This window comes from Lepidochelys olivacea (genome assembly GCF_965140295.1).
Source record: "Lepidochelys olivacea isolate rLepOli2 genome assembly, chromosome: 2".
Classification (NCBI taxonomy): Eukaryota; Metazoa; Chordata; order Testudines; family Cheloniidae; genus Lepidochelys; species Lepidochelys olivacea.
The window spans coordinates 205,322,155-205,348,038 of NC_140412.1; the positions used below are offsets into that span (position 1 = coordinate 205,322,155).

At 42.6% G+C, this 25,884-nt stretch overlaps 1 protein-coding gene across 4 annotated transcripts in view; it reads left to right on the plus strand.

The window, feature by feature from the left end:
- RFTN1 (raftlin, lipid raft linker 1) overlaps positions 1–23,648 on the plus strand; it is a 109,909-nt gene extending 86,261 nt beyond the window's left edge. For 2 of the 4 annotated variants that reach the window (XM_084620308.1, XM_084620307.1), the window contains exons 8-10: positions 8,872–8,975; positions 10,457–10,538; positions 21,888–23,644. In XM_084620308.1, coding sequence (XP_084476434.1) covers positions 8,872–8,975; positions 10,457–10,538; positions 21,888–22,340 — 639 coding nt within the window. In that variant the 3' untranslated portion in view covers positions 22,341–23,644. Of the gene's footprint in view, positions 1–8,871; positions 8,976–10,456; positions 10,539–21,887 lie in introns of all 4 variants that reach the window. The other 2 variants (XM_084620309.1, XM_084620306.1) reach the window with 2 other exon arrangements.
- Positions 23,649–25,884: the final 2,236 nt, after the last annotated feature.

Genomic DNA, 25,884 nt, shown 5'->3' on the forward strand with positions numbered 1-25,884 from the left:
AAAAACAACATTTACTGAAAATTTCCCAACCATTTCTAGTTAGAACCCAGGCTGTCTGACTCCTACGCCAGTGTTCTGTCCAGTAGACCAAACTGTCTTCCAGCCAGATATTCTTAGAATTCACCTTTGTTCACAGACAAATGCAGGGAAATCAAGCTGCCAGAGATGAAGATTAGATCACAGCTGGAGAGAGAGGGACTTTAGGTTCATGGATGACAGAAGAACTCACTGAGACACAGTGGAGTTATCTGGAACCTTAATAAGTGCTTTGCCTCTACTACAGTTACACCAAAGAATCATGAGCAGAGTTTTCCAGAGGGGTGAAGTGTCTGGTTAATCCAGACTTTCTCATCCTTATGCAAGCTCATGGTTGGAGCAGTATAGGCTATGCTCATCTTTTCTAAAATTCCATCCTGTTAGAACATGTCTGTCTTGCACCAGACATATGGAAGAAACATCCCTGGACATTCAGAAATTCATGGATAAAATGACTCCCATTTTGAGCTTATATCAGACCTGCTTATCTTGAAGCTTCAGAATTTTGGGGATGGAATCAGAATTATATGTACATTTCAGTGTAATTTCTGCAGAGCTTATCCAACTTCCCTTGTTTGTGTGCTCCTTCTGGGGATGAGAACTGTCTTATCGAATATGTTGTTTCTTTAAGTGTACTCCAGTTTAAAAAAATGCAGCCACAACTATGAAAGAAAAGATGCCATATATCTTCCAGTCCCATCAATAATAAAGTAATAAATAAAAAGATGATAATACCCCGCTTTTATACAGTGCTTTGCATCAACAGATCTCAACGCGCTTTACAAAGAAAAGTGAATCTATTGAGACTAAATAAAAGGTAAACTTTCCAATAATCATAAAGGCAAATGAGGGGGAATTGGCATGCCTCTTTACAGAGAAAATATTGCCTGTTTAATTGCTATTAAACAACAGTAATGCTTCCAAGTCTAATGGCGAGAACAATCTGAACACTCTGATGCACTTGGTATGTGTGTAAAATGTCAGTTTGCAAGAGGATGTAAAGCTTGCAGCTGTCACAGTATGCGGTCCGCCAAGCAACTGACAGGATGTAATAGTTCTGAGTTATTTAACTGTTTCCACTCAGACAGAACAGAACTCTGGTATCTTTGCAAATGACCAGAGAACTCTTAATGACTAAATGCTTCCCTCGACCGTATTGCTTTAGCCCTAAAAATGTCAGGCCACATTATTTTCACTAAAATCTGTGAGCTCTAGCATTAAAACATCTTTGATGGTTTTAATTCTGCTTGTGCAGGCAAATGTGGGTAGGCAGCTCTGATTAATCAAGAACTGTCTGGTTTCCCTTCTCCCCAACTCCAATCTGTCACCTTCTCTTTCCTGTACCCAAGAAACAACATGTTGACAAATTAACCAGTACTTTATTAAAATGAAGAGCTATAAACAATTATTTCAAATATTTGCATTGTTTCTCACTCGTGAGTAACAGTCATTCTGAAAATATTTTCCTTGACTAAAGGCTATTTCCCCACTGTGCATCTTCAGCTCTCGCTTCAATATTTTTTTTCTTCTGTGTCTGCAGCGTGTTGATTCGAATTACACTATAAGCTCCCAGATATATTGTGATGTTTCAGTGTCTGGTAGAATGGAAGTCATGTGATATAGTATCAGCTATAGGTGTGGTAAATGTTCATAATGTGGTTCCTATCCCAACAGACAAAGCAAAGTTATTTCTTCAGCTAAGCCTGCGTCACAAGTTTCCTTAATTCAGTGCTCTTTCTGGAAATTTCTCTGGACATCTGGCCTTAATTTAGTTTTAAATCTGATCTACCTTAGATTCCAGTGACTTTGATCTCCTCACTTTGTTACACTTGTCAGTCTGTGGTCATGAGAAAGACCCATGACTAGAATAGCAGGAGGGTTGAAGGTGATGACTACTAAATTCAGTCCTATGAAAGACCTGTACCACATAAAAGTAGTCTGCTCAGTGGGGAAAATATTGGCGGTTTGTCCTTGTTTTGCTCCTTTATCATGTATATACAGCTAAAAAGCTTGGGGAAAGGCATTGGGGTTTTTTTTTGTAATGTTTGTTTCTTATCTTAAAAAAATAACAGAAATGCCAAGTCTGATCTTCCCTTGGTTTTGCTGGAGGTCTTAGTTGGGGAATCTAGAAATGTGTATTCAGACCTTTTTCAGCCCTTGACTGCAAGGACAGGAATGTTAAAATTCTAACAGAGACAGCATTTTCTCTGTCTACTTATAGGGGGCTTGAGTTAAATAGGTGTTGCCAAAAGCAGACAAAATACAGAGTTTTAGATACTCTTAATAATGATCACTTTTCCTCTGACTCATGTTTTGTTTTGGTATCTGTGATTTTGTCATAAGCGTGTTAACTGTCCACTCGTCCATAGAGTCTTCAAGAAAAAATTGGGAAGGGCAGACGCAGACCTGAATTTCCCATCTGGAAACAAGCAGGAAAAAAACTCTTCTAGCCCTTCTTTATACTTCATAAAGAACCAAAAAGGCACAAATTCATTTCCATTCCCTCATCAGGTCACCTTTAAGCCATGCAGTGGAGATGGGAGTGAAGCAGCTGAACAGGGAATTGGGTGCTGTGCATCCCCCTCCTCCAGACTAACTCTGAATAGGCCTGTATGTTGGAGGGATCTTTGGAGGCAGGCCAGGGGATCCATGACAACGCCTATCCAGTAGCCCCAACCCTGCATAGAGGAGGGCAATGGCTGCTCTTCCATCGACTGGAATAGTGATGGTGAAGGGTCTGCTCTTTAGCTCTGTGGACTGCCTAAAGACTGTGGTGGTGTGTGTGGTAAATTTCATACTCATGGAGTTGTCATCACAAAGGCTGATTACTTGGGCATTGTCCAGGCAGGGGGATGAATTTCACCCTGAATGACTTGCAGTGGGAATCTGAATGAACAACATTGAACAGTGTGTGCTATGAAGTGTGCCTGGCTATCATCAGAGATATCAGTTCCTGAACAATAAATGAGCTAATTTTTTTCCAAACATTGTTGACTGACAGATAGTAGAACCAGTACCAAAGTGAAGCTATGTGAGAGTCTAGTAGAGCCTAATTAAACAGGTGTCACAAGAATATAACTACTGAAATACACCAGATGCATTTATGGTCTAGATAAATTGGTTTAAAAAAATATACTGATAAAAAATTGTTGGATTATATTTCTCATACCCTATGGCCAAGAATGTGAAAGTTTCCCACCGTACTGGCTGTGAGAATTGCCATTGAAATGTTAGTTTAAAACATTTACAAAGACACTTTCTAGTGATGAGTGAACTGTATCGGTGTGTTAGCCGCATAGAGCCATATTTACAGCTGAGCCTCTACTCTTCCTCCGTTGTGCAAATCGCATCTCTACATAAACATGTCTGTGCTCTGCAGGTGCAAACACCAAGTGTGAGCACTTGAACAATCCTAATACGTGTGCATGTGTCGGGCTAGAATCTGCATCCACAAAACCCACTAGGAAAGGAGATTTACCGTTGACATGCACACAGGTGTTAAGACTGTTCAGCAACACACACAGTTTTGGACTTGTGACATTTGGGTGCATTTAGGAGCATGCAATTTGGCCCATGCACAGTCGAGCTGGGGGATGAAGATGTAACTGATAGAGCAGAATTTTTCTCATCTTCATTTAGCTAATCCGCAAATCCAAAATTCTTACAAAACAACTGGTAGTCTCTCACCCCTGTTCTCAGTTAAATTGTCATAGCAATGTGCTGTAGTGATTGTACTAAGGCATTGTTACTTTCTCAAAATATACACAGTGCATGTGTACCATGAACTGTCTGAACTACACCTGTCCAGAATAACTTGCAAAGGCCTCCCTGTGATTTTGTTGTTGTTACTCACTGATGTCTGAATCCTGCAAACTGATCTGCTTGCGTAGATATCACTCACACCAGCTGGAAGTCACTGCGCTCTATATAGATGCAGGGGTTTGCCCAAGCTGATGAGTTTGCAGGACCTGTGTCTAATTTAGAAAGCTGGTAATCCATCGTGGACTTCCCAGTCAGTGCAAACTAGCAATGTTCTGTTGTGCTATGTATTGAAATTTAGGATGATCCCAATATGAGAGCAGGATAGTTCAACTTTTATTGCTGTACCCTACCCAGACACATAACTAATCTTTTGCTAACAATAAATATCTTTTTAAAATAGATCAATAATATTATATGATCAGCCCAAATGACTTCATGGGAAGAGTGCAAAAATAGAACAGAAATATCATTAACAACTCCATATTAGGGATTATTTCACCTCATAATGCACAGAGAACATAAAACATTCCCCACAGACCCTCACCAGCCTGTTCTCAGCAAGCCAGACACATTTTTATTCCTCTCTCTTTTTCTGTGGTGCAAATCCTGCTCTCCCCACTTCCCCTTCCCATGGGGCTATGGAGAGTCATAACTGCAGTGTGACTGGGGGCAGGTTGTCCGAATCTGATACAGGGGTGTGCATTCCCTGTATGATTATGAGGCTGCTAGGTGTTATGGCAATACAAATAATAAATAAAAATAATTGACAACCCATTTCCCAACACAGAGAAGCAGGGGACAGTTACAATTTGTCTGCGTTTCTGCTCCCCATCCTGATTGCCAGGATTCCTTCTCCACCTCCAAACCCTATGATTCTTTTCAGTGCACAGCTCATCCGGATTTGCCTTACGTGCTTTATTAAGACTTATTTAATGGGATGCTCCACCTTTTATTCCTTAATCTTGGTCTGTTTCATCTCTACATTGCAAGAAAATATACATTAGGCAGTGACCAAAGTTGGCTTACTTGTAACTAAACTACATTTACTTAACTCAAGAAAAATAAATAATTTTGACTGAATTTTTTTCAGTCGTACAAGAACTTAGCAGTCTTTTGTGTGTGTGTGTTGCTCGGTGGCTAAAACTGCAACTGTAGAAGAAAATGAATATTGTGAATACAGTATGTTGTATGGTTTACCCTGGATATTATCTTTACCTTTTTTTAAAATCAGGTTTTAGGAATTTCTAGTTTTCTAATGAGCTGAGACTATTGTGGGGGAAAGAAATGTTGAAACCAAACAGCAAAACAATAAATAAAAATGAAATCTTATTATGTGTTGCAAATCAGGGAAAAAACACAGCTCAATGTGTTCTAGTTTTTTGACACTCAAGGTGTGATCAGAGATTACTTATCAACCACAGGAGAGTGGGAAGTGAGTTAATTAGAGTTTTGCTCCCTTCACAGAATGAAATATCTCCCAGTTTGATACAGGGTATTATTTGTGCACCTTCTTTTTCATCAGAGCTCTGTCATGTACTTTCTACTTCTTCTATCTAACCAACCCTGAGCTTCAAAAACATCCTGATTACAGTAGTTAAATCTCATGCTCTTCTGTATTTGAACTTAATATAGCTACATTTAATATAAGAATATAAATTACATTTACTAAAAGATTCGAGACTGCTTTTTGGTGCATGGCAAGATTGTGCTAAAATTTACTATGTATTTAGCTGTTTTTTGTGTTGGAAAGAACTATAACGGTGACACTTGGGCATGGTACCACACTCAGGCTTATTATGAATATGTGTATTCCCATGTGTCGTAGTCAGCTATGACTCCTGGTGGAACACAAGTTCCAGCTGTGATACAATTACACATCATGGCCTCTTTTTGCCCTTCCATGTTAGTGCCTCTGTGGCTCTTGGTTCTAAAGCTGCTAGTACTGCCAGTGAAGAGTTTGAGCTCCACTTGAAAAAAAAAAATTACTTAAGGTGAAAAAAGGCTGCTGTCCTCTCCCCTACCTACCACCACTGAACAGAGCTAGTTGGGATGGGGCAGGAGGTGTGTGCCTGCAGATCACTGGCATGGTGACCTGGGGAGAGGTACTTTGGCTGATTCCACAGAGGCATTGAGTGACTTCCAGCAGAACTGTTAAGGAGGGCCATGGAAGTGATTCTAGGGCCAGGTATGTACCTTGGCAGGGTATGGACATGCTTTCTCATGGGTGCTAGAAACCCAGCTGACTGGTATTCGGAAAAAAGGGTGGATAAAAAGGCACCATGAGACTAACACTTACAGAAAACAGAAACCACCTTTAGAACAATTTCTATCCACCCTTTTCTCCTAATCCTTCCCCTTCAATTTTCTTATACACTTCAACCTTCTGAACTAATAAATGCTTTAATTTTGTTGAACCCTAGCCTGCTCTTTTCTCTCTCTAAGCGTCTGTTGAGACATATAACATCATCTGCTACAGGTGATGCATAGATCTGACAAGTCAGACAGGTCAAAATCCCACAGGGTTTCATTGTCTTGCGGCTGCAGGAGCCTGCTGAGAAAACTGGCTGTGGCAGGAGACAACGCATTGCTGAAATGGTTTGACTCCTGCAGCAGCCAAATGTGATTTGTGTTGTCGTGGTGCTCTTCCTGGTTGCCATAACTACTCTCGGATTTTGACATGTTTGTCACATTTCTCGATGAAACAGGAAGGCTGTCTTTGATAATCTTAGCCCTGAGGTGCTGAATCTGAAGTCTGAATCCTTCCTGCACCATCAGACATCGCTTAGGGCACAAAAAAGGCTCCGCCATCCCTGTCTGTCCTGAGCCACTCTTTGCATGTCCTTTGTTGTTAAGTCCCAAAAGTTTTCCTGCTCATGGTACTGTGCGATAGAGGGAATTTTTTTTCAATCAGCTCCTTTTGCAGCTGCCCAGTGGCGTGCCTGCCACAGCAAATGTTCTGGTTTCAGTCTTTATCCTTGTTCTGGATATTACTATCTTCTTTTCTGGATAATTCTGGAAATAAGGAGTTGTTGAGCTCTCTGACAAATCTCCGATTTTGTTATAAATTCATTCCAAAATAACTAGTATTTTCCTAGTATTTGCTTTCAAAGGCATTTGGACATCTGTCTGTACCTTTAATAGATTTTCCTCAGGCACTGGGCCATTTTAAAAACTGAAAAGAGGAAAAAGTCAGTTTGGCAGCTGGAGGGAGGGAAGACAAAGATAGTGGGGTTGGTGGAATCTCTGATTTGTGCAGCTCTGCGGCTCCATAAACATGACACTTCTGCTGTCATGGTAGTCTTGAAGAAGTTCTGATAAGCTTCTGAGGAATTGAGTCAGAAGCTAAATTAGAATTTATCTTTTCTCTTAAAAGCCATCTTCTTCCTTTCCTGTACCTTCATGCTGTCTTATATAAGGTGATGCTGCCAGTCCTTGCAAATATGTCTCGCCTCTGTAAGTAGGTGTATCATTGTGAGCATCTGACAGATTTTGTGAAGAAACCCAAAGCAAGGTTAATCCAATGTGTGCTCATGTGCATATTTTAGGACAGATTTTCAAATCATGGCTTTCCTTTAAATGGGTACCGTTTTGCTCCTTTAGTTAGTTCATATACAGTTTAGGTCATGTTTCAGAGTAGCAGCCGTGTTAGTCTGTATTCGCAAAAAGAAAAGGAGTACTTGTGGCACCATAGAGACTAACAAATTTATTTGACCATAAGCTTTCGTGAGCTAATTTGTTAGTCTCTAAGGTGCCACAAGTACTCCTTTTCTTTTTGCAGTTTAGGTCATGTAAGTGATTAGTTACCCAGCTATACCTGCCTTTCAGTTATATAGCTATCTAAGTGACATAAATCGCATGCACAAAAAGGAAAGCCCAATTAAGACTGAAAATCAGGTCCTCTGTTTAAAATACTACAGTAGGATATGAATTATGTCTGTTCAAATTATTGTTATTACAATATGTATAGACTTTGATTTGAACTAGTACCTTACTGATTGACACTGATCACTGGTAAAACTATGATGCTTTACCCTATTTTGAGAATTAACAAGAAAATGAATACACACACACACACTCACAGCATCACAGAATGTATTTGTGCATTTATTTTGGCAAGCAGAATTTATACTGTCATGTAGTGTAATAGTATTTGTAGTGACAAGTGTATTAGCAATTTATGATAATACTTCAGTAAGATTGGTAACACTGAAGAGTAAATGTGCAATAGATCATTTTGTACGATTAGTGCTCCCTGTAGCAATCTTTACTGAGACTACTGTTTGTTCCTTTCAAGCGAATTATTGGGTTTATAGATTAGCAGAGGGAGAATTAGCAAGGGTCTATTGTACAGCATCTCTGAGTGAAGCTAGACTTTTACACTAAAAGGTAACGTTTTGGTCTCGCCCACATATTTCCTGATTCAGAATAACAAACAGGCAATGTTTATTTGCCTGCGGTGACAAAAGGAATAAAACAAATTGTACTTATATTTTCTTTCTGCTGCTGGATGCAAATAACATGGGTTCATTACCACCATACTATCATTTAACTCCCCATGAAATGCTTTGAAATCGGAGGGCCAAATTTAGCTCTCAGCTCTGCTGGTGTAAAGCAGAAGTTAACTTGCTTGTCTTCAGGACAGTTGCTCAGGATTTGCACCAGCATAATCAAGAGCAGAATCTTGACCACACAGTGTAATGCGTTTTTGTGCCTCATGAATTCCTTTTTGTTTGCAAGGATGTAATTCTTCTTTTTTCAATGAAGATTGCAGGAGGCCACTTGTCCAAGGGAGCTCTGATAAAACAAAATGAATTAGCCCTGTTTATCTGATTCATCAGCTGTCATATGGACGGTTTAGAGCCCAAAAAGAAATTTCATATTTGCACTGTTTAAACAAATATATTTAACTCTTCAGTGAGAACTGGAGAATGATCCTACATGTCTTGCGTTTTCAAATATTTTCTTAACTTGCAAAAATGATCTAACTTTGTAAAGAAACAACACAAAACACTGTTTAAAAAAAAATTGTCACACATCAAGCGATAATCCTAACAGTTGATTTTTCTTTCCCAGGGAGTTGAAGTGCAGACAGATTATATTCCACTGTTGAACTCTCTCGCGGTGTATGGTTGGCAGCTGACTTGTGTGCTTCCTACTCCAATTGTAAAGACAAACAGGTACTGTGTGGGCACTGCATTTTGGTTAAGGAAGTCTCTGTATCAGCATGATAGTTTGTGCTGACAGCTCCCTGTTCTCCTAGCATACAGTTCCCTGCACATGCGCACTAAACTGTCCAAGAAAGCCACATTGCAGCTGCCACTGGGCCAGTCTGAGCACTTCTGTCCCCACCTCAGCCCTGTCACAAATCTTGTGGGCAGGAAGGGGGTGGGGGTGGGTGTTAGAATGCTGCCAGACTTGTATGTGGAGTGCCGGGTTGCAGGTGTAAGTTCTTAGCTCCATTTAAAAAAAAAATAAACTAACTGTGGTTCCCTTTGTAGAGTGGTGTGGCCTAGTGGTAGAAGCACATGTTGTCTTTCATCAGTAGCTATCAGAACAGTGTGTGGTGTTATATATCGTTTGCTGCAGTAGCTCAGCAAAGTGGGTGAAATAATACTGATAGTACTGTAGTAGCCTTCAGTTGGAATTTCCTTTGTTGGTGGGTTTTGGTCATTTTTATATCTACTTTTACATCATAAGCATAATTATATTAATAGAAATGTAAATAGTTTTAAAACATTCTTCATGGGGACTGGCTAAAAATACAGGCATGTGACAGCAGTTGATCCTTACTACTGCACATTCCAGAACTGCTCTTCAAATAGGTGACTTCATCACTCATGAATAAAAAAAATAGATCTGCCAAGTTGTTGTTTATTAAAGCACCAACATTGTGTCCAGTGGTGTATGAGACGCAGATGAAGACAGTTCCTGTCCTTGAATGCTTACAGTCTATAAAGACCAAACACGCTGGGAAAGCCAGTGGAAGGAGTTATTCTAATCTAATGTTTTTCATACACTCTTGAATAAATCAGTGGATGAAAAATCACAAATAAGGATTTTTAATCCCTTTTTGCAACATTGTCCTGTGTTCTCCCTTCTTTCCACTCCTTTCTGTCAACCATTTTATAATTAGCTCCATAAAATGCTTCAGATTGGTCGTTAGTGCTGATTAACGCACAGCCTGAGTGATGGAGGCATTTTGCTTTGCCTTGTGCTTTCCTACACACCCGAGCTGTGCATTAATCAGTGCTATCACTATTGCAGAATCTGGCAGCACTTATTGCTTGGCTAGTAAAAGCACACTGCAATGTGTAATTGACATTGTAGTGCACATAAAGATTATTATGCCTGTCACATAGACTGATTTTTTTTTCAAAAACTTTATTCTGTGTTGATACTTGAATTCTAGAACATTTGGCAGAAAAAACATCAGCGATTGAACTGGGATTTTAGGTGTATCAAATTAGACATGAGCCTAAATTAAGATGATGGTTCCCAACAAATACCATTCTATTCATATGCATTTGAGACAGTCAGATGTTTAGGTTATTTCTGGTGGTTCTCTTTTGCCCAGTTTAAGCAAATGACTGAGGTATTTCTTGGATTTTGAATCCTACTTTGTATGAGCTTGACTCATTTTCAGGATTATGTTTTACAGGGAGGGGAATTTAGCCACTAAGCAGATTGTCTTTCTTCAGAGACCCTCTCTACCCCAGAAAGCAAAGAAGAAAGAATCTAAGGTAAATGACCTTGAATTCCTGTGTAGGTTTATTGTGGCAGTACTCTAATATTCTAATTGATTTTCCACATCAGTTTCAACATTTCTAATGACTTAGAAGGTTTGCTGAATATTATCAGAACACTTTAGAACTCTGGTGTGAACTATTAAACCAAAGAAATAACAAAATACTCAAAGGACATGAAAGGTGCTGTCCTTCACTCTTCCTTCCATTGGAGGGAGCTAGAGACTATGTGGTCTATTAAAAACAGTAAACACAGCGAGGAATTGGAGTGGGATTTAGGAGATGTAGGCTCAATGCCTGGTTGTGCCACAGACTTCCTATGTGATCTTGGGCAAGTCACTTAATCTCTGTTTGCCCCTGTTCATGATTTGTGCGATGGGGACCGTAATATTTCCTTTCTCCCACCTTTGTCTGCCTTATCTGTTTAGACTGTAAACTCTTTGGGGCAGAGGACTGTCTCTTGCTATATTTTTGGATAGAGTCTGGTAGAGTGGAGCCTTAATCTCAGTTGGAGCTTCTAGGTGCTTCTGAAATATAAATAAATACTAACATATGAGGTTGGGAGAATTTCACTAACCTATAAAAAGTAACCAAACCAAGCTAGCGTTAATGGAGCATGCAGCTGACAGGTATCAGTGCATCTTCATTTTATTCCCACTTCCCTGAGGTGTTTCACTTCCCTTTATTAAATGAGCAGCATGCAGAAATCCTGGCCCAAACATGTCATACTTTAAAGGATAGGAGAAAATACAGAGATTTGTACAAGGCAAAAAATGGCAGATTGCCGACCAGCAGGTCTTGTTCACATGTGTTTCACCTTTCCCAACCTGCATGCAAGGGAGCCAAAAAAGTGAAGTATGAAGATGAAATACAACCCATCTAGTGAAAGCAAGCCATCAGAGGATGAAGAAGCTACTAGAGCTGCCTCCATTTTATTCCTGCTCTATCTACTGCAGCTACTCTGACATTAGTTACCAATGCAATGGGATGACACCCGGGGACCGTTCAGAAGTTCAGCTAGTGCAGAATGTTGAGCCTGCTTATTAAGTGGAGTTGGACATTAGGAGCAGAGCTGGCCAAAACACAGGATTTCCAATTCACAGGAAATTTTATAGTTTTAAAATTTGGTTTCATTCCGAATGGGAATTAATTCAGTTTGTTTTTTATTTCCTATGAATCAGAAATCCCCCCAAAATTTGTTTCAGAATCACTGACATACGGAGTTTCCAAAGTAAAATCTGCTCCCCAGTCTCAGACAGCTACTGAGTAAAGTTGACAGTCTTGTCAGTTTCATCACTATTAGTAGCAGCATCAAAACTGGCAAGACTGTCGGTTTCACTGTCCGACTGCCAGGGCTCCCAGGGTCTACAGTTCTGGGGTAGTCCCACCATGTGGACTGCTTTTAACCAGGATGATTTGTTGTCCAGGATAACCTTTTTCGTGGCTGTTGGGCATCCATAGGATGTTCTTGATCAATTACCAATTTTTGTTAACGCTTCCCGTTTTAAATTTATATTCCGTCAGTTATACTGACAACTAATTGCCTTATTCTTTGAAAAGTTGGCCTCTTAGAGTTCCAAATAAACATATTACTAGTTGGTGCCATATTCTGTTTGCACAAAGTAAATATAATCAGATCATGATCACTAGTATCTAGGCAACCACTGATTTTTAGGCCTGCTATGAAGTCACCTTTGGCCATCAGAATGAGATCCACTATTGAGTTCCCTCACACCATCATACTGGTTTCAGGACTTTCTGTGTTAAGAAATCATCAGTTATTAATGTTTAGAAACTTTAAGGACATTTCATTACTGGTTACATGAAATGTCCAGCAAATGTCCACCAGGCTGAAGTTACCCACAATAACACAATTTTTTCCTTCTACCCTTTATGGGCAGATGCCTAATGAGCAGTTCATCCTGCTCACTAGTGGAATTTGGTGACCTGTAACATATGCCCGCCAGTAGCCCATCTTTGGTTTTACTAGTTAGAACTTTAATCTGTAAGCTTTCAAGGTTCTGTGATTCTGAATCCTCTATGACTCTAACACTTCCCAAGACTAGCCAGGGTTGGGAGGCACCTCGCTACCACCTGCCCTTAGCATGAAGAAGCCTTATCTGTGTCTGTCATGTGTCAACTCCCTGACTCCACCAGCCCTGGGCAACACAAGCACTCTTCTCTCTGGCCCTCTGCAAGTCAGTGATAGGAACACTCAACTGCCAAGCCCTCCAAGCATCCCCCAGGAGCGTCTAGCCCTTGGTCCATTGGACACTCACAGAATTCACAGATTTGCTGTTCCCAAAGAAGCAGAGCACTCCAGCTTACCAGTTTCACCTCAGATCACAGTTCCATTTAACACACAGCAGTTAGATATATTTATGGGAAAAACAAGCAAAAGTTTATTTAACAAAGAGAAGAGATTCAAATGACGGCAAATAGAAATATTGGAAACAAATAGTTACATATAAAATACTTTCATAACTTGCATTCTAGAACCTGGATTTATTTAACAAGTTACTTTCCTGTCTTATATAGCAACGCCCATCCCAAAGTCCTCCCAGCGTTTCACAAGCCAGGCTCAGTTGTGATCTTCTGTTTGTGAGACAAGTCACACTGCCAGCTTGCCTACTCAAGGAAGGGTGCGGGGGGATACTGTGCAGGGGAGAACTCTGCCCCCCACATATACTCCAACAATTCATTCTCTTTACTCATAAACAGGATCCCCCTCCTTTTGTTTTATTTCTTCTTGTAAATTTCCTCTCTTGAAGATTTCACAATCCCTTGATTAGCATTTTGGCTCCAGATGCAAATAGATCTATATTGTGCCATGGACAATACACAATGCCCAGACAGGGCAATAAGCATTTATTACATCCTGTCCAGAAGGAATCAGTCTGAGTCACATCATCTCCTGGTTACCTGCCTTAAGGCCTAGGCTTTGTGACTATAACTTCTATTATAGATACATAGCTCCTTAAATATTAACTTGTACATACATTTCAAAATGATTATGATGATCAGTGGACTACTGGCTCTCAGTAGAGTCCTCACCTATCACCCTTTGGTGAATTATTATGTGCATACCTGATGCAGGGGATCCATGTAAAACTCTGTGCATCTCCTGTGCCCTCTGCCAATTGGCATCAGGAGGTCCCTGGGTAACACTCTCCTGTGTCTTTGATGTAAAGTGTTACTCCCTTCTCTTTTTTCCTCTATTTCTATGGAATAAGTTGTAACCATCAGTTTTAATGTTCCAGTCACATGAACCATCCCACAAGTTTTAGTAATACCAACCATATCATACGTCTTCTCATACATGAGCATCTCCAACTCCTCTTGTTTATAACTTAGGCTCCTAGCATCAGAATATAGATGATTCAAAATGTGTCCCTTACCTTTACCCTTTGTGCTTGGATTTGCATGACACCCATGTGGCTGGTTTACATATTTGGGTGTTGGCACCACGATTGCTCCATTAACACCCTCTGCCTTTCTGGTTAGTTTAAAGCCCTCCCAGATACCCTCATTGGTGTATCACCCAGGAGATCGGTGCCCCAGTATCCCACAAAACCTTCTCCCCTACACCACTTACTTAACCAACTGTTCACCTCTGATTTCTTCTTTCTTCTCTCACTTGAGGCATAGGAAGGATTCCCAGAAGATAGTCTGGATATTCCTCTCCTTCAGCTCCCTTTCTAGATCCCTGAAGTCTCTGGAATAGTGCCAGGTGTAGTGTCATTGGTGCCAATGTGGATCACCACCTAAAGCAGAAGTGGGCAAACTACGGCCCGCGAGCCACATCTGGCCCACGGGACCCTCCTGCCCGGCCCCTGAGCTCCTGGCTCGGGAGGCTCACTCCCGGCCCCTCCCCCCTCAGCCTCAGCTCATTGGGCTGCTGGCGCAATGCTCTGGGCGGCGGGGCTGCGAGCTCCCGGGGCAGCGCAGCTGCAGAGCCCGGCCTGACCTGGTGCTTTGTGCCGCGCGGCAGCGTGGCTGGCTCCAGCCGGGTCGTGCGGCGGTAGCACCGCCAGCCACCGGTGCTCCAGGCAGCGCGGTCAGGGGGCAGGGAGCGAGGGGTTGGATGGAGGGCAGGGGTGTTCGGGGTGGTGGGCGGGGGTGTGGATAGGGGTTGGGGCAGTCAGAGGGCGGGGAATGGGCGCAGCGGTCCTGGGGGAGCAGTCAGGAAGGAAAGAGGGGGTTAGATGGGGCGGCGGGGGGCAGTCAGGAGCAGGGGTTCCGGGGGCAATAAGGGGGCAGGGAGAAGGGGTGGTTTGATGGGGCAGGGGTCCTGGGGGGACAGTCAGGAATGAGAGGAGGGGTTGGATGGGGGCGGAGGGGGGCAGTCAGGGGCAGGGGTTCTGGGGGCGGTCAGAGGACAGGGGTCCCCGGGGGGCCGTCAGGGAACAGGGGGGGTTGGATGGGGCAGGAGTCTGAAATAAATGTAGTACAAAAATACAAGTAATAAAATATGATGGTTTTCAGTCAAAGGTTCAAGAAAAATATGGGAGAGGTAAAATCATCCAAATTCATACTAATTCTATAAAAAGCTATCATTGTTATTCAGCTGCTGGTAAACACCTGACATAAACCTCCTTACATTTGATTCAGTTGCTAAGCATTCTGCACAGCACAAAAGCATAGGCACTAAGATCAGATAGTTTTATTTAATTTTTGATTACATGTTTAAAACTTTTTTGTAGATAAACACTTGGAGGGGGAAAATATGAGGTGCTGATAAGATTAAAATGAAATTGCAGGGGTGGAAACTAAATCCTACATATGAACTAGTCTGGTGCTATGCAGTTCAGCCAGCAGAACAGAAAGGAAACGTATAAGGAATTGTACAAACTCTCCTGTAAGACAGCGATAACTGTATCTCTCATTGCCCCATCACAGGCTGCAGATTTAATCTAATTACTCATGAAGTTTATCTGCTGTTTCTTGAGACAGAATTAAGGCTCATTTCAGCAGAAATTAGGCTTCATGAACATTAAACCCTGTAAAGGCTGACCTTAGTTCAGAAGAAACTTTTTAACATTTTGGGCCTGATATGTAGCCTCTACTCAGGGAAAACTCCAACTGATTTAAATGGGAATTGTGGGTGCTCAGCACCTCTGAAAATCAGGACACTTTTTTCGAGTGTCTAAATTTAGACACTCAAGTTAAAAAATTGCAGTGTTCACTTTAATATATTTATATGCAAGATACATTTGGTGAACGACATCTAGGCTCAAATAAAACATAAAAGAATATAGGCTAAATCTAGCTACTGTTAGGAGATTTTTTGCTCCCTCAGAGTTTGACCAGCTGGAGCATTACTTCAGCATTATGAAGTAAAAAGAAAAGGAGTACTTGTGGCACCTTAGAGACTAACCAATTTATTTGAGCATGAGCTTTCGTGAGCTACAGCTCACTTCATCGGATGCTGTAGCTCACGAAAGCTCATGCTCAAATAAATTGGTTAGTCTCTAAGGTGCCACAAGTACTCTTTTTCTTTTTGCGAATACAGACTAACGCGGCTGTTACTCTGAAACCTGTCATTATGAAGTAAGGGTCTCAACCATGCCTCTGTATGCTTGCAAGCAATTGCATGTGCAATTAACTGTGGGCATAACATATGGGATTTACACAACTACCTTATCTGTGAGCAGAACCGGATCACAAATGGCAGACTTTGTGCTTACAGTTATTTGTGGGCTTAAAACTGTGGGTGCAAAATGGGGAAGTCTGGTTTTCAAAATTTCGTTTGGAAAATGTTTTATCTCTAAGATATGGTTTTGTGTGGTCCTCTTGCATCAGATTGCTAAGGAGGGCAAAAGATTTGTGAACGTGAGCTGTCCTCTTGGTGGTCTTTGGTATAGACCTGTAGCATTGGGAAAATGACTTCTGGACTCCAGCTGGACAGGCAGAGGAGAAAGCTAAGGTCCACAGCTTCCCGTATTTTATGTAGTATGGAAAGCATGGGTGCCAGAAGAACTGCAAATGTGTGAGGCAAAGTGCCCTTCACCAGCCTAACCTTCCCCTCCTCTCACCAACCTGACCCTCCTGGACTCCCTCCCTTCTCCCCCGACTCCTTAGTTTACCCTCCCTGCTGGTGAGCTCTCAGGTAATGGGTCCGTCCCACTTCCTGGATCTGCCCAGTCCCCGATAGGAGCTGCTGCTGAGTTTTTGACAGCTGGCATGCTGTTGGCATGCAGCACAATGCAGAGTGGGACCTGGGTGCTGGCAAATTGGTGAGGCAATTTGTTTAAATGGTGAAGTAACTAACCACTTGAAAGTTTCGGCTGACTTTGCTTGGGAAGGTTGACTTTTCCTTCAGGGATGAGGCAGATAAATCCTTTGCCCTCTGACTAATTTTTGGATATTATAAGCACATTACACCTATTAGGGGTCAGGAAGGGATTCTCTCCTCCCCCTTGTTTCTTTTTTCTTTTCATCCCTCTGAAGCCTCAGAGATGGTCACAGCTGGAGATGGGACACTGGACAGAGTTGGCCAGTGCTCTTAGGTGCTTGGCTGGCTGGTTCTTGCTCACGTGCTCAGGATCTAACTGATTGCCATATATGGGGTCAGGAAGGAATTTTCCCCTAGGTCTGATTAATAGATTCATACATTTTAAGGCAGAAGACATCATTATGATTATCTAGTCCAGGGGTCAGCAACCTATGGCATGCATGCCAAAGATGGCACGCGAGCCGATTTTTAATGGCACGCTGCGGCCCACCAGGTCCCAGCCGCGAGCCCCGCTCAGCCTGCTGCCGAACCCAGGTTGGGACCCCGGCAGACAGTAGCATGCCATTAAAAATCCTGCCCCCTTCCTCCCCTCTCCCGGGGGCAGGGTGAAGAAGCTTGGTCCTGCCGGCGGCTGCTGCAGGGCAGGCAAGGTCCCCCCTCCTCCGCCTCTTCCCCCAGCGTGCTGGGTTCCTGCCCTTCCTCTCCCTTCCCGCCGTCGATTAGCTGATGGCCCTTGTGGAGGAGGGGGAGAAGCTCGCTGCTCTGGGGAGGAGGCGGAGAAGAGGTGGGGATGGGGCCTTGGGGAAGTGGAGTGGAATCAGGGTATATCCCCTCCAGCCCCTTGCCGTAAGCCGCTCTGGGCAGGGGGCTGGGAGCACCCCCATGACCCTAGCCCACCCCCCCAGCCCTCTGCCCTGACCCCTGTACCCCCCTCACACACACCCCAGCCCTCTGCCCTGACCCCTGCACCCCCCCACGACCCCAGCCCTGACTCCTGCACCCCCCTCACACACACCCAGCCCTCTGCCCTGACTCCTGCACCCCCCACACATACCCAGCCCCCCCACACCCTGTGCCCTGACTCTTTCACCCCCACATTCTCACCCCCACCCTGAGCACCAACGGGAGCTCCTGCACCTGCCCGCCACATTCCCACCTGCACCCCTCGCACCAAATGGGAGCTGCCCAGGTAAGCACTCCACACCCAAACCTCCTGCCCCAACCCTGAGCTCCCTCCCTCATTCTAGCTCCTGGGTAGACCCTACACCCCAACCCCCAGCCTGCTCCTTCACCCCCAGCCCTGTGCTCAGCACACTCCCACCCTCAGCTCAATGCAGAGAGAGAGAGGAAGAGAATGGGCTAGAACCAGGGAGATGGTAGGTACCCACTCTATGTGGGCAGAGCCGGGATCCCAGACTGGCAGCAGGCTGAGCGGGGCTGGCAGCTGGGACCCTCCCGGCGGACGGAACCTCAAACCAGCAGTGGGTTGAATGGCAGTGGCTGAGCCGCTCAGCCCACTGCCGGTCTGGGGTTCTGGCTACCAGCCCCTTGCCAGCTGGGGTCCTGGCCGCAGGCCTCACTCAGCCTGCTGCTGGCCTAGGTGAATGGAACCCCAGGCTGGCAGTGGGCTGAGCGGGCCGGAGGCGTAAGATCAGCATTTTAATTTAATTTTAAATGAAGCTTCTTAAACATTTTGAAAACCTTGTTTACTTTACATGTGACAATAGTTTAGTTATATAATATGTAGACTTATAGAGAGAGACCGTCTAAAAACGTTAAAATGTATTGCTGGCACGCGAAACCTTAAATTAAAGTGAATAAATGAAGACTCAGCACACTGCTTCTGAAAGGTTGCCGACCCCTGATCTAGTCTGTCCTCCTGTTTACTACAGGCCTCAGAACTGCCCCAAAATAATTCTGAGAGCATGTCGTTTAGAGGAGCATCCGTTCTTGAGTAAAAAAAAACTGTCAGTGATGGAGAATCCACCACAACCCTTGGTACATGATTCCAGTGGTTAATTACTCTTGCCATTAAAAATTTACACCTTATTTCCTGTCTGAATTTGTCTAGCTCCAACTTCCATCGCTTGGATGTGTTATGCCTTTCTCTGTTAGGCAGCTGAGCCCATTATTAAATATTTGTTCCCCATATAGGTACTTATGGCTGTAATCAAGTCACCCCTTAATCTTCTCTTTGTTAAGCTAAATAGACCGAGCGCTTTGACGCTATCACCATAAGGCCTGTTTTCTAATCATTTAATCATTCTTGTGGCTCTTTTTTGAACCCTCTCCAATTTATCAACATCCTTCTTGAATTGTGGGCATTAATACTGGACACAATATTACTCCTAAGCGAATTCTTTGCCAAAAAGTTAAAAATTATGTGCACAACATTTTAAAATTCTGCAAGTTTTATTTGTCAGTAAATAAATGTGGCTCCAGCATGGCAGCACAGGCCACTGGCTGCACTGAGGTGGGAGATCACCACCTCCCCCAGTACAAGGACTCAGCAGTGAGGCTGCACCTGACCCTGACACAGTGCAAGGGCTGGGCCTGCTCCAGAAGCACCCTGGGGTCATGCCCCCTGTGCCAGGTGTGGCTGGGCAGACTCATCCCAGCAGGATCCAAGTGTGGAGAGGCTTAGTGTGGGGGGATCCAGGTGTGGGGTGAGAGGTTTCTGTGTGGGGCAGTCTGGGTGTGGGCGGCTCAATGGGTGATCTGGCTGCACAGGGGCTCATTGGGGGGTTCCGGGTGCAGGGACAATGGGACTCTGCAGGAGGTTCAGGTGACCGTGGTTGGGTTCAGCGGGGGTGGGGTCTGAGTGTGGGGAGATGGGGCTTGGCGGGGGATGGGGACTCAGTGCGGGGTGGTCTGGGTGTTGGGGTCCAGGTGCAGCTGGTTGGGGCTTAGTGGGGTGAGGGCCTTGTCAGAGGGGTGCAGGTGTAGCGGGGGGTACGGCTTGTCAGGGTGAGAGTTTGATGGGCCTGCTTAACGGGGGAGCCCCAGCTGCTGCCAAGGGGACAAGCATGTTAGGCTCCCACTTCCCCGCCATGATTCCCCTATTCCCTTTTCTTCTCCCTCCCCCTCCCTTCACTCCCACATTGCCCTCTCCCGGCCCTGTTCCACTCCTTCCTTCCCCTTAGCCCCCTTCCCTCATTTCCCACCATTACCCAGCCCCGCTGCGGGCACTCATTGTTCCACAGAAAACAGGAAGGCTCCCAGCACACAGACGGGGAGCACGACTGGCGCCAGGAGGCTGCATGCAGAGTCAGCGGAGCCCGAGATGCAGCCTCCGAGCTGGGCAGCTCTACGTTTGCAGAAATGTAACCCCGTGTGCTCCCCCGCCCATGCCTCAGCTCTGTCTGGGGGGCTAACCCCCCGCAAAAAAATGCACACATGATCGCCCCCCCTTCTCCCAAGCGCAGCTTCCCTGCCGTTTTCTGCAGGGAAAAGCAGGAAATCTGCAGGGGGAGGGTGTTTTCTGCGGGTGCACAGTCCCGCAGAATCCCCCGAAGAGTAACAATATTCCAGCAGTGGGTGCACAAGTGTCAAATACAGATGTAAAGTAACCTCTCTCCTCTTACTCGAGATTCCCCTGTTTATGCATCCCAGGATCGCATTAGCTCTTTTGGCCACAGCATCACACTGGGAGCTCATGTTCAACTGATCATCCAGTGGTCTTGGGGTGGTTTCATCTTCCTTTGCAGCATGTGGTCCAAGTTGCCTGCCAGGTTCATCTGGGTACCTCTCAATCAATTTCCTGCCCTTGCAGGGGCCTTGGGCATCGGTGCACCTCAGTCTCTCCTATTCTTTGCCTGTGGCACGCAATAGTCTCCTGAGGGCTATACCTTGATCTAATTTCAGTTGTTGAGTTCAGTGTGTGAGTGGTAGGTGGTTTTGGTGGCCTGTGATATATTGGAGGACAGACTAGACAATCTGGTGGTCCCTTCTGATTTTAATTCTATGACTATTGCATCAACATTTCAAGAAACCATAGTTACTTTTATTGCTAGTCAAAATAGAGCCTTCAGCATTAGTCAACACAGATCATCCAAAATGGTGGTCAAGATGAGTCTTGTGGTGTGTGTTGTATGAGGTGGCCTTGTGCATTCTCCCCCAGAAACTTTTGTACAAATGGCTCAGGATGTTTTGCTACTTACTTGCACTGTTTATCACTTGGTCTTTTAAATGCTCAGTGTTTAAAACATTGTACTGTAAAATCACTTCTGGATTCTGCACTGTATGTATGGCTTAGCACAAGCAGCTCAGATTATACATTTGGAATTTTTTAGTCCACAAACTGACTTGGAAAAGTTCCTGAAAGTTTCAAAATGTTGGTTTAATCTTGCAAATGCTGGTCTTGTGGGAACTGTGGGCTTCTGAAAAAGAATACCCTTTAGAGTTATTTTGTGGCAGACTCCAAACAGTACATAGGATAGAAGTACAGTACTTTTCTATGTGATAGACAATACTTGAATGATTTTCTTATACAACTGTTCTTGCTCAGCTCTTTCACATTTTGGTTTTATATCAATGTGTACATAGCACACTTTATATACACACTTACACGTATCTGAGAGAGAGGATAAATAGTCATAAAACAAGCAGTGGGATTCCACCTTAAAAGCTGAATTTCTAATTTTTCTGAGTTGCTGTCTTCACACGCTTAGTGAATGTGTGAGCTTGTGTTCTCAGTCAGGCTTTGTTACTTCTACTGCTAACTTGTTGAAAAACTGGAATAATATTCCAGGATCTCTTCCTCTGTTTGTCTACATTAGCACAGCTTTCCATTTTCTTGCTTTCAGAACAGTTTGGAATGTCTGCCAGGATGCTGTGGGTTATTACCTCAGCACTGAAATATCCTTCATCAAGAAACTTACTAAGCATACAAAGCAGTAGAGACAGAGAAAGGAACAGAAGCTTTGTATCTACATGTGTCTAATAGCTACAAATGTAACAATTTTAAGTAGTCTGGGTACTCATATACAATATATATTTTGAGGTTGGATCCTTTGGCCAGATCAACCATTATTATTTCAGAAAGCAAATTTCTACTTGAGTTTTTATTTTTGTTTAAAGTGACCTTTAACTTTCAAATCTTTTATTTATAGTTTCACTGGAGGTTCTCCAAAGAAGAGATGCACAACAAACAAACGAAGAAATCAATCAAGGCTAAACTAAGTTCGAGGGAGAAACAAACAGCAGAAGAAAAACCAGAGTGTGAAGTTATAGAGAACACAAGAAATTTAGAAGCACAACTGTCAACAATTGAAAATGTTGGGAACTGCAAACCAGTCTTGAATGACCAGCTGGATAGCGTCTCAGACAAGGCATCTGAGATACGAGAGGACAAAGACACATCGATCCATGGCAATGAGGAATCAGAAGAAAAATGGCATCCAAGTCATGATACTGATCAAAAAGAAGTGGAAGTGTGCTTGAGTCACAATGATGCATTGGACAACTGTGAGAACCAGATCATGCATGAAGGAAGCTGTGTTCTAATAACTGACAGTTGGGATGGGGACAATGGGGCTGGAGCCATGGATGCTTCCTGCAATTAATCACCTGCATCTCGAGATTATTGAAAGAGTTGCAGATCTTTTGCCAAACTAAAGGACAAGTTTTGCTAATCATCCTCACTAGCTTCATTGCTTAATACAACTTTTAATTTGGCTTTGTACCTGCCCTATACAATTTTATTCTCTCCAATTAACATACACAGGCATCTAAAAGTTCCAACTAACTGTAGGGCCCGCTTTTGTTCCCACATTAGTTAATGGCAAAATTTCCATTGACTTTACTGAGAATGGGACTGGCTCTACTGCCCTTAGTTTCTAAAGGTACAGATGAAATGTATTGTGATTACCAAGCTGGGAATGAAAACATAGTCAGGCTTGTTCTGTGACTCAAGAAAAACCACTGACATTTAAACTGCTCTGTGCTGTTTTAACAAAAACAGGTTTGTATTCAGTATTTCATATTAGTTTAGGAGAAGCATTTTTAGTCAATTTCCTTATGTAATAATTTTATCAAAGTATCATTGCTGAAACAGTTATTGCACCCTGCCCTGTTGTGTTGTCAAGAAAATGGTATTGAGGCTTACAGAGGCTGGAACTGGGAAGTTTGATAAAGTGGCTGTAGCTGTATTTATCTTCAATAACGTATCTACTCACTGCTATTCTCTTGAATTTAGTTTACTCTTGCAGATATATAAAGCAATAAACAGACCACAAATATTGTAGGTACATAACGGGAACCTGATGGGGAAACAAACCTCTTGATGAATGCGTGTTGTGTGTTAAGCAGATGGCTCTAACATAATGCCTAAGATTCCCTATTCTCTCATTTTGGTGTTCTGGATTTTTAGGTTGCTAATCAGTCCTTTGGCAATCCTTGCTGGGGTTTCAAGAAATAGAAAAGAAAATGAAAACTGCACGTAAAATGTAACTCATTAATTGTACATATTCACTAACAGTGGATACGCTCACCATCTGCTAGCACTGCTATTATGTGACTTTTCATCGTTTATCAACTGGAGTAGTGTGTGTCACATGAAAGATGGGGTTTTTTTTAAATCAAATAGCTACCAGGCAAATGTCAGTGAAAGCTACCAAATGACCCTCAAGAATACAACCTGATGACTAAACCTTTCTTTTACAACAGGTAACCATGTTTTTCAGCTGACATACAAACTTTATGATGTAAAATGGTCAACATTTTCATGTTTGGAGGTATATTAAAATCTTTACAGTAAAATGTACGTGTAACAGTTTTTTTAGATCATATTTGAATATACTCTTAAACAGTTTTAGTCAGCTTAAAAATGTAACATGTAGTAGCTTTTCTTTTCTTAATAAGCAAAGAGTCCCAGTTTATAATTAGTTAGGCAGTCCTGCGTGGTGTTTTTAAAAAATACCTTCTGTTTTTCATTTTCTGTAAACAAAGTAATTCCATAAACAATAAAGTTTCTTGACACCTTAAATGACTGCTTCTTTGAGCAGCTAGTCCTGGAACTCACAAGAGGAGAGACAACTCTTGATTTAATCTGAAGTGGAGCACAGGATCTGGTCAACAGGATATAGCTGAATATAGATGAACCACTTGGTAATAGTGTCCATAACATAATAAAATTTAACATCCCTTTGGGGTTGGGGGACACCAAAGCAGCCCACCATGGTAGCGTTTAGTTTCAGAAAGGGGAACTACACAGAAATGAGGAAGTTCGTTAAATAGAAATTAAAAGGTACAGTGCCAAAAGTGAAATCCCTACAAGCTGCATGGAAACTTTTTAAAGACACCATAATGGAAGCTTGATTTAAATATATACCCCAAATTAAAAACCATAGTAAGAGGACCAAAAAAGTGCCACCATGGCTAAACATCAAAGTAAAAGCAGCAGTGAGAGAGGGAAAAGGCATCCTTTAAAAAGTGGGAGTTAAATCCTACTGAGGAAAATAGAAAGGAGCATAAACTCTGGCAAGTGAAGTGTAAAAATATAATTAGGAAGGCCAAAAAATAATTTGAAGAACAGCTAGCCAAAGACTCAAAAAATAATGGCAAAACATTTTTAAGTACATCAGAAGCAGGAAGCCCACTAAACAACGAGTGGGGCCACTGGACAATCGAGAAGCTAAACGAGCACTCAAGGAAAATAAAGCCATTACAGAGTAACTAAATGAATTCTTTGAATCCATCTTCACAGCTGAAGATGTGAGGGGGATTCCCAAACCTGAATCATGCTTTTTGGGTGGCAAATCTGAGGAACTGTCTCAGATTGAGGTGTCATTAGAGGAGGGTTTGGAACAAATTGATAAACTAAACAGCAATAAGTCACCAGGAGCAGATGATATTCACCCAAGAGTTCGGAAGGTACTCACATGTGAAATTGCAGAACTAACAACTGTGATCTGTAACCTATCATTTAAATCAGCTTCTGTACCAGATGACTAGCTAATGTGATGCCAATTTTTAAAAGCTCCAAAGGTGATCCCAGCAATTACAGGTCAGTAAGCCTAACTTCAGTACCAGGCAAATTGGTTGAAACTATAGTAAAGAACAGAATTAACAGACACATAGATGAACACAGTTTGTTGGGGAAGAGTCAACATGGTTTTAGTAAAGGAAAATCATGCTTCCCCAATCTACTAGAATTCTCTGAGGGAGTCAACAAGCATGTGGATAAGGATGATTCAGTGGATACAGTGTACTTAGATTTTCAGAAAGACTTTGACAAGGTCTCTCACCAAAGGCTCTTAAGTAAAGTAAACTGTCATAGGATAAGAGGGAAGGTTCTCTCATGGATTACTAACTGGTTAAAAAATAGGAAATGAAGGATAGAAATAAACGGTCAGTTTTCAGAATGGAGAGAGGTAAATAGTGGTATCCCCTAGGGGTCTGTACTGGGACCAATACTGTTCAACATATTCATAAATAAGCTGGAAAAAGAGGTAAACAGTGAGGTTGCAAAATTTGCAGATGATACAAAACTACTCAAGATAGTTATGTCCAGAGCAGACTGTGAAGAGTTACAAAGGGATCTCACAAAACTCAGTGACTGGGCAACAAAATGGCAGATTAAATTCAATGTTGATAATGCAAAGTAATGCGCACTGGAAAACATAATCCCAACTATACATATAAAATGATGGGGTCTAAATAAGCTCTTAGCACTCAAGAAAGAGATTTTGGAGTCATTGTGGCTAGTTCTCTATAAACATTCACTCAATATGCAGCGGCAGTGAAAAATGCTAACAGAATGTTGGGAATCATTAGGAAAAGGGATAAATAATAAGACAGAAAATATATCACTTCTATATAAATCTATGGTATGCCCACATCTTGAATACTGTGTGCAGATCTGGTTGCCTCATATCTCAAAAAAAGAAGATATATTTGAATTGGAAAAGGTACAGAAAAGGGCAACAAATTAATTAGGGGTATGGAACAGCTTCCATATGAGGAGAGATTAATAAAACAGGGACTTTTCATTTCGGAAAAGAGACAACTAAGGGGTGGATATGATAGAAGTCTATAAAATCGTGACTGGTATGGAGAAAGTAAATAAGGAAGTGTTATTTCTCATAACACAAGAACTAAGGGTCACCA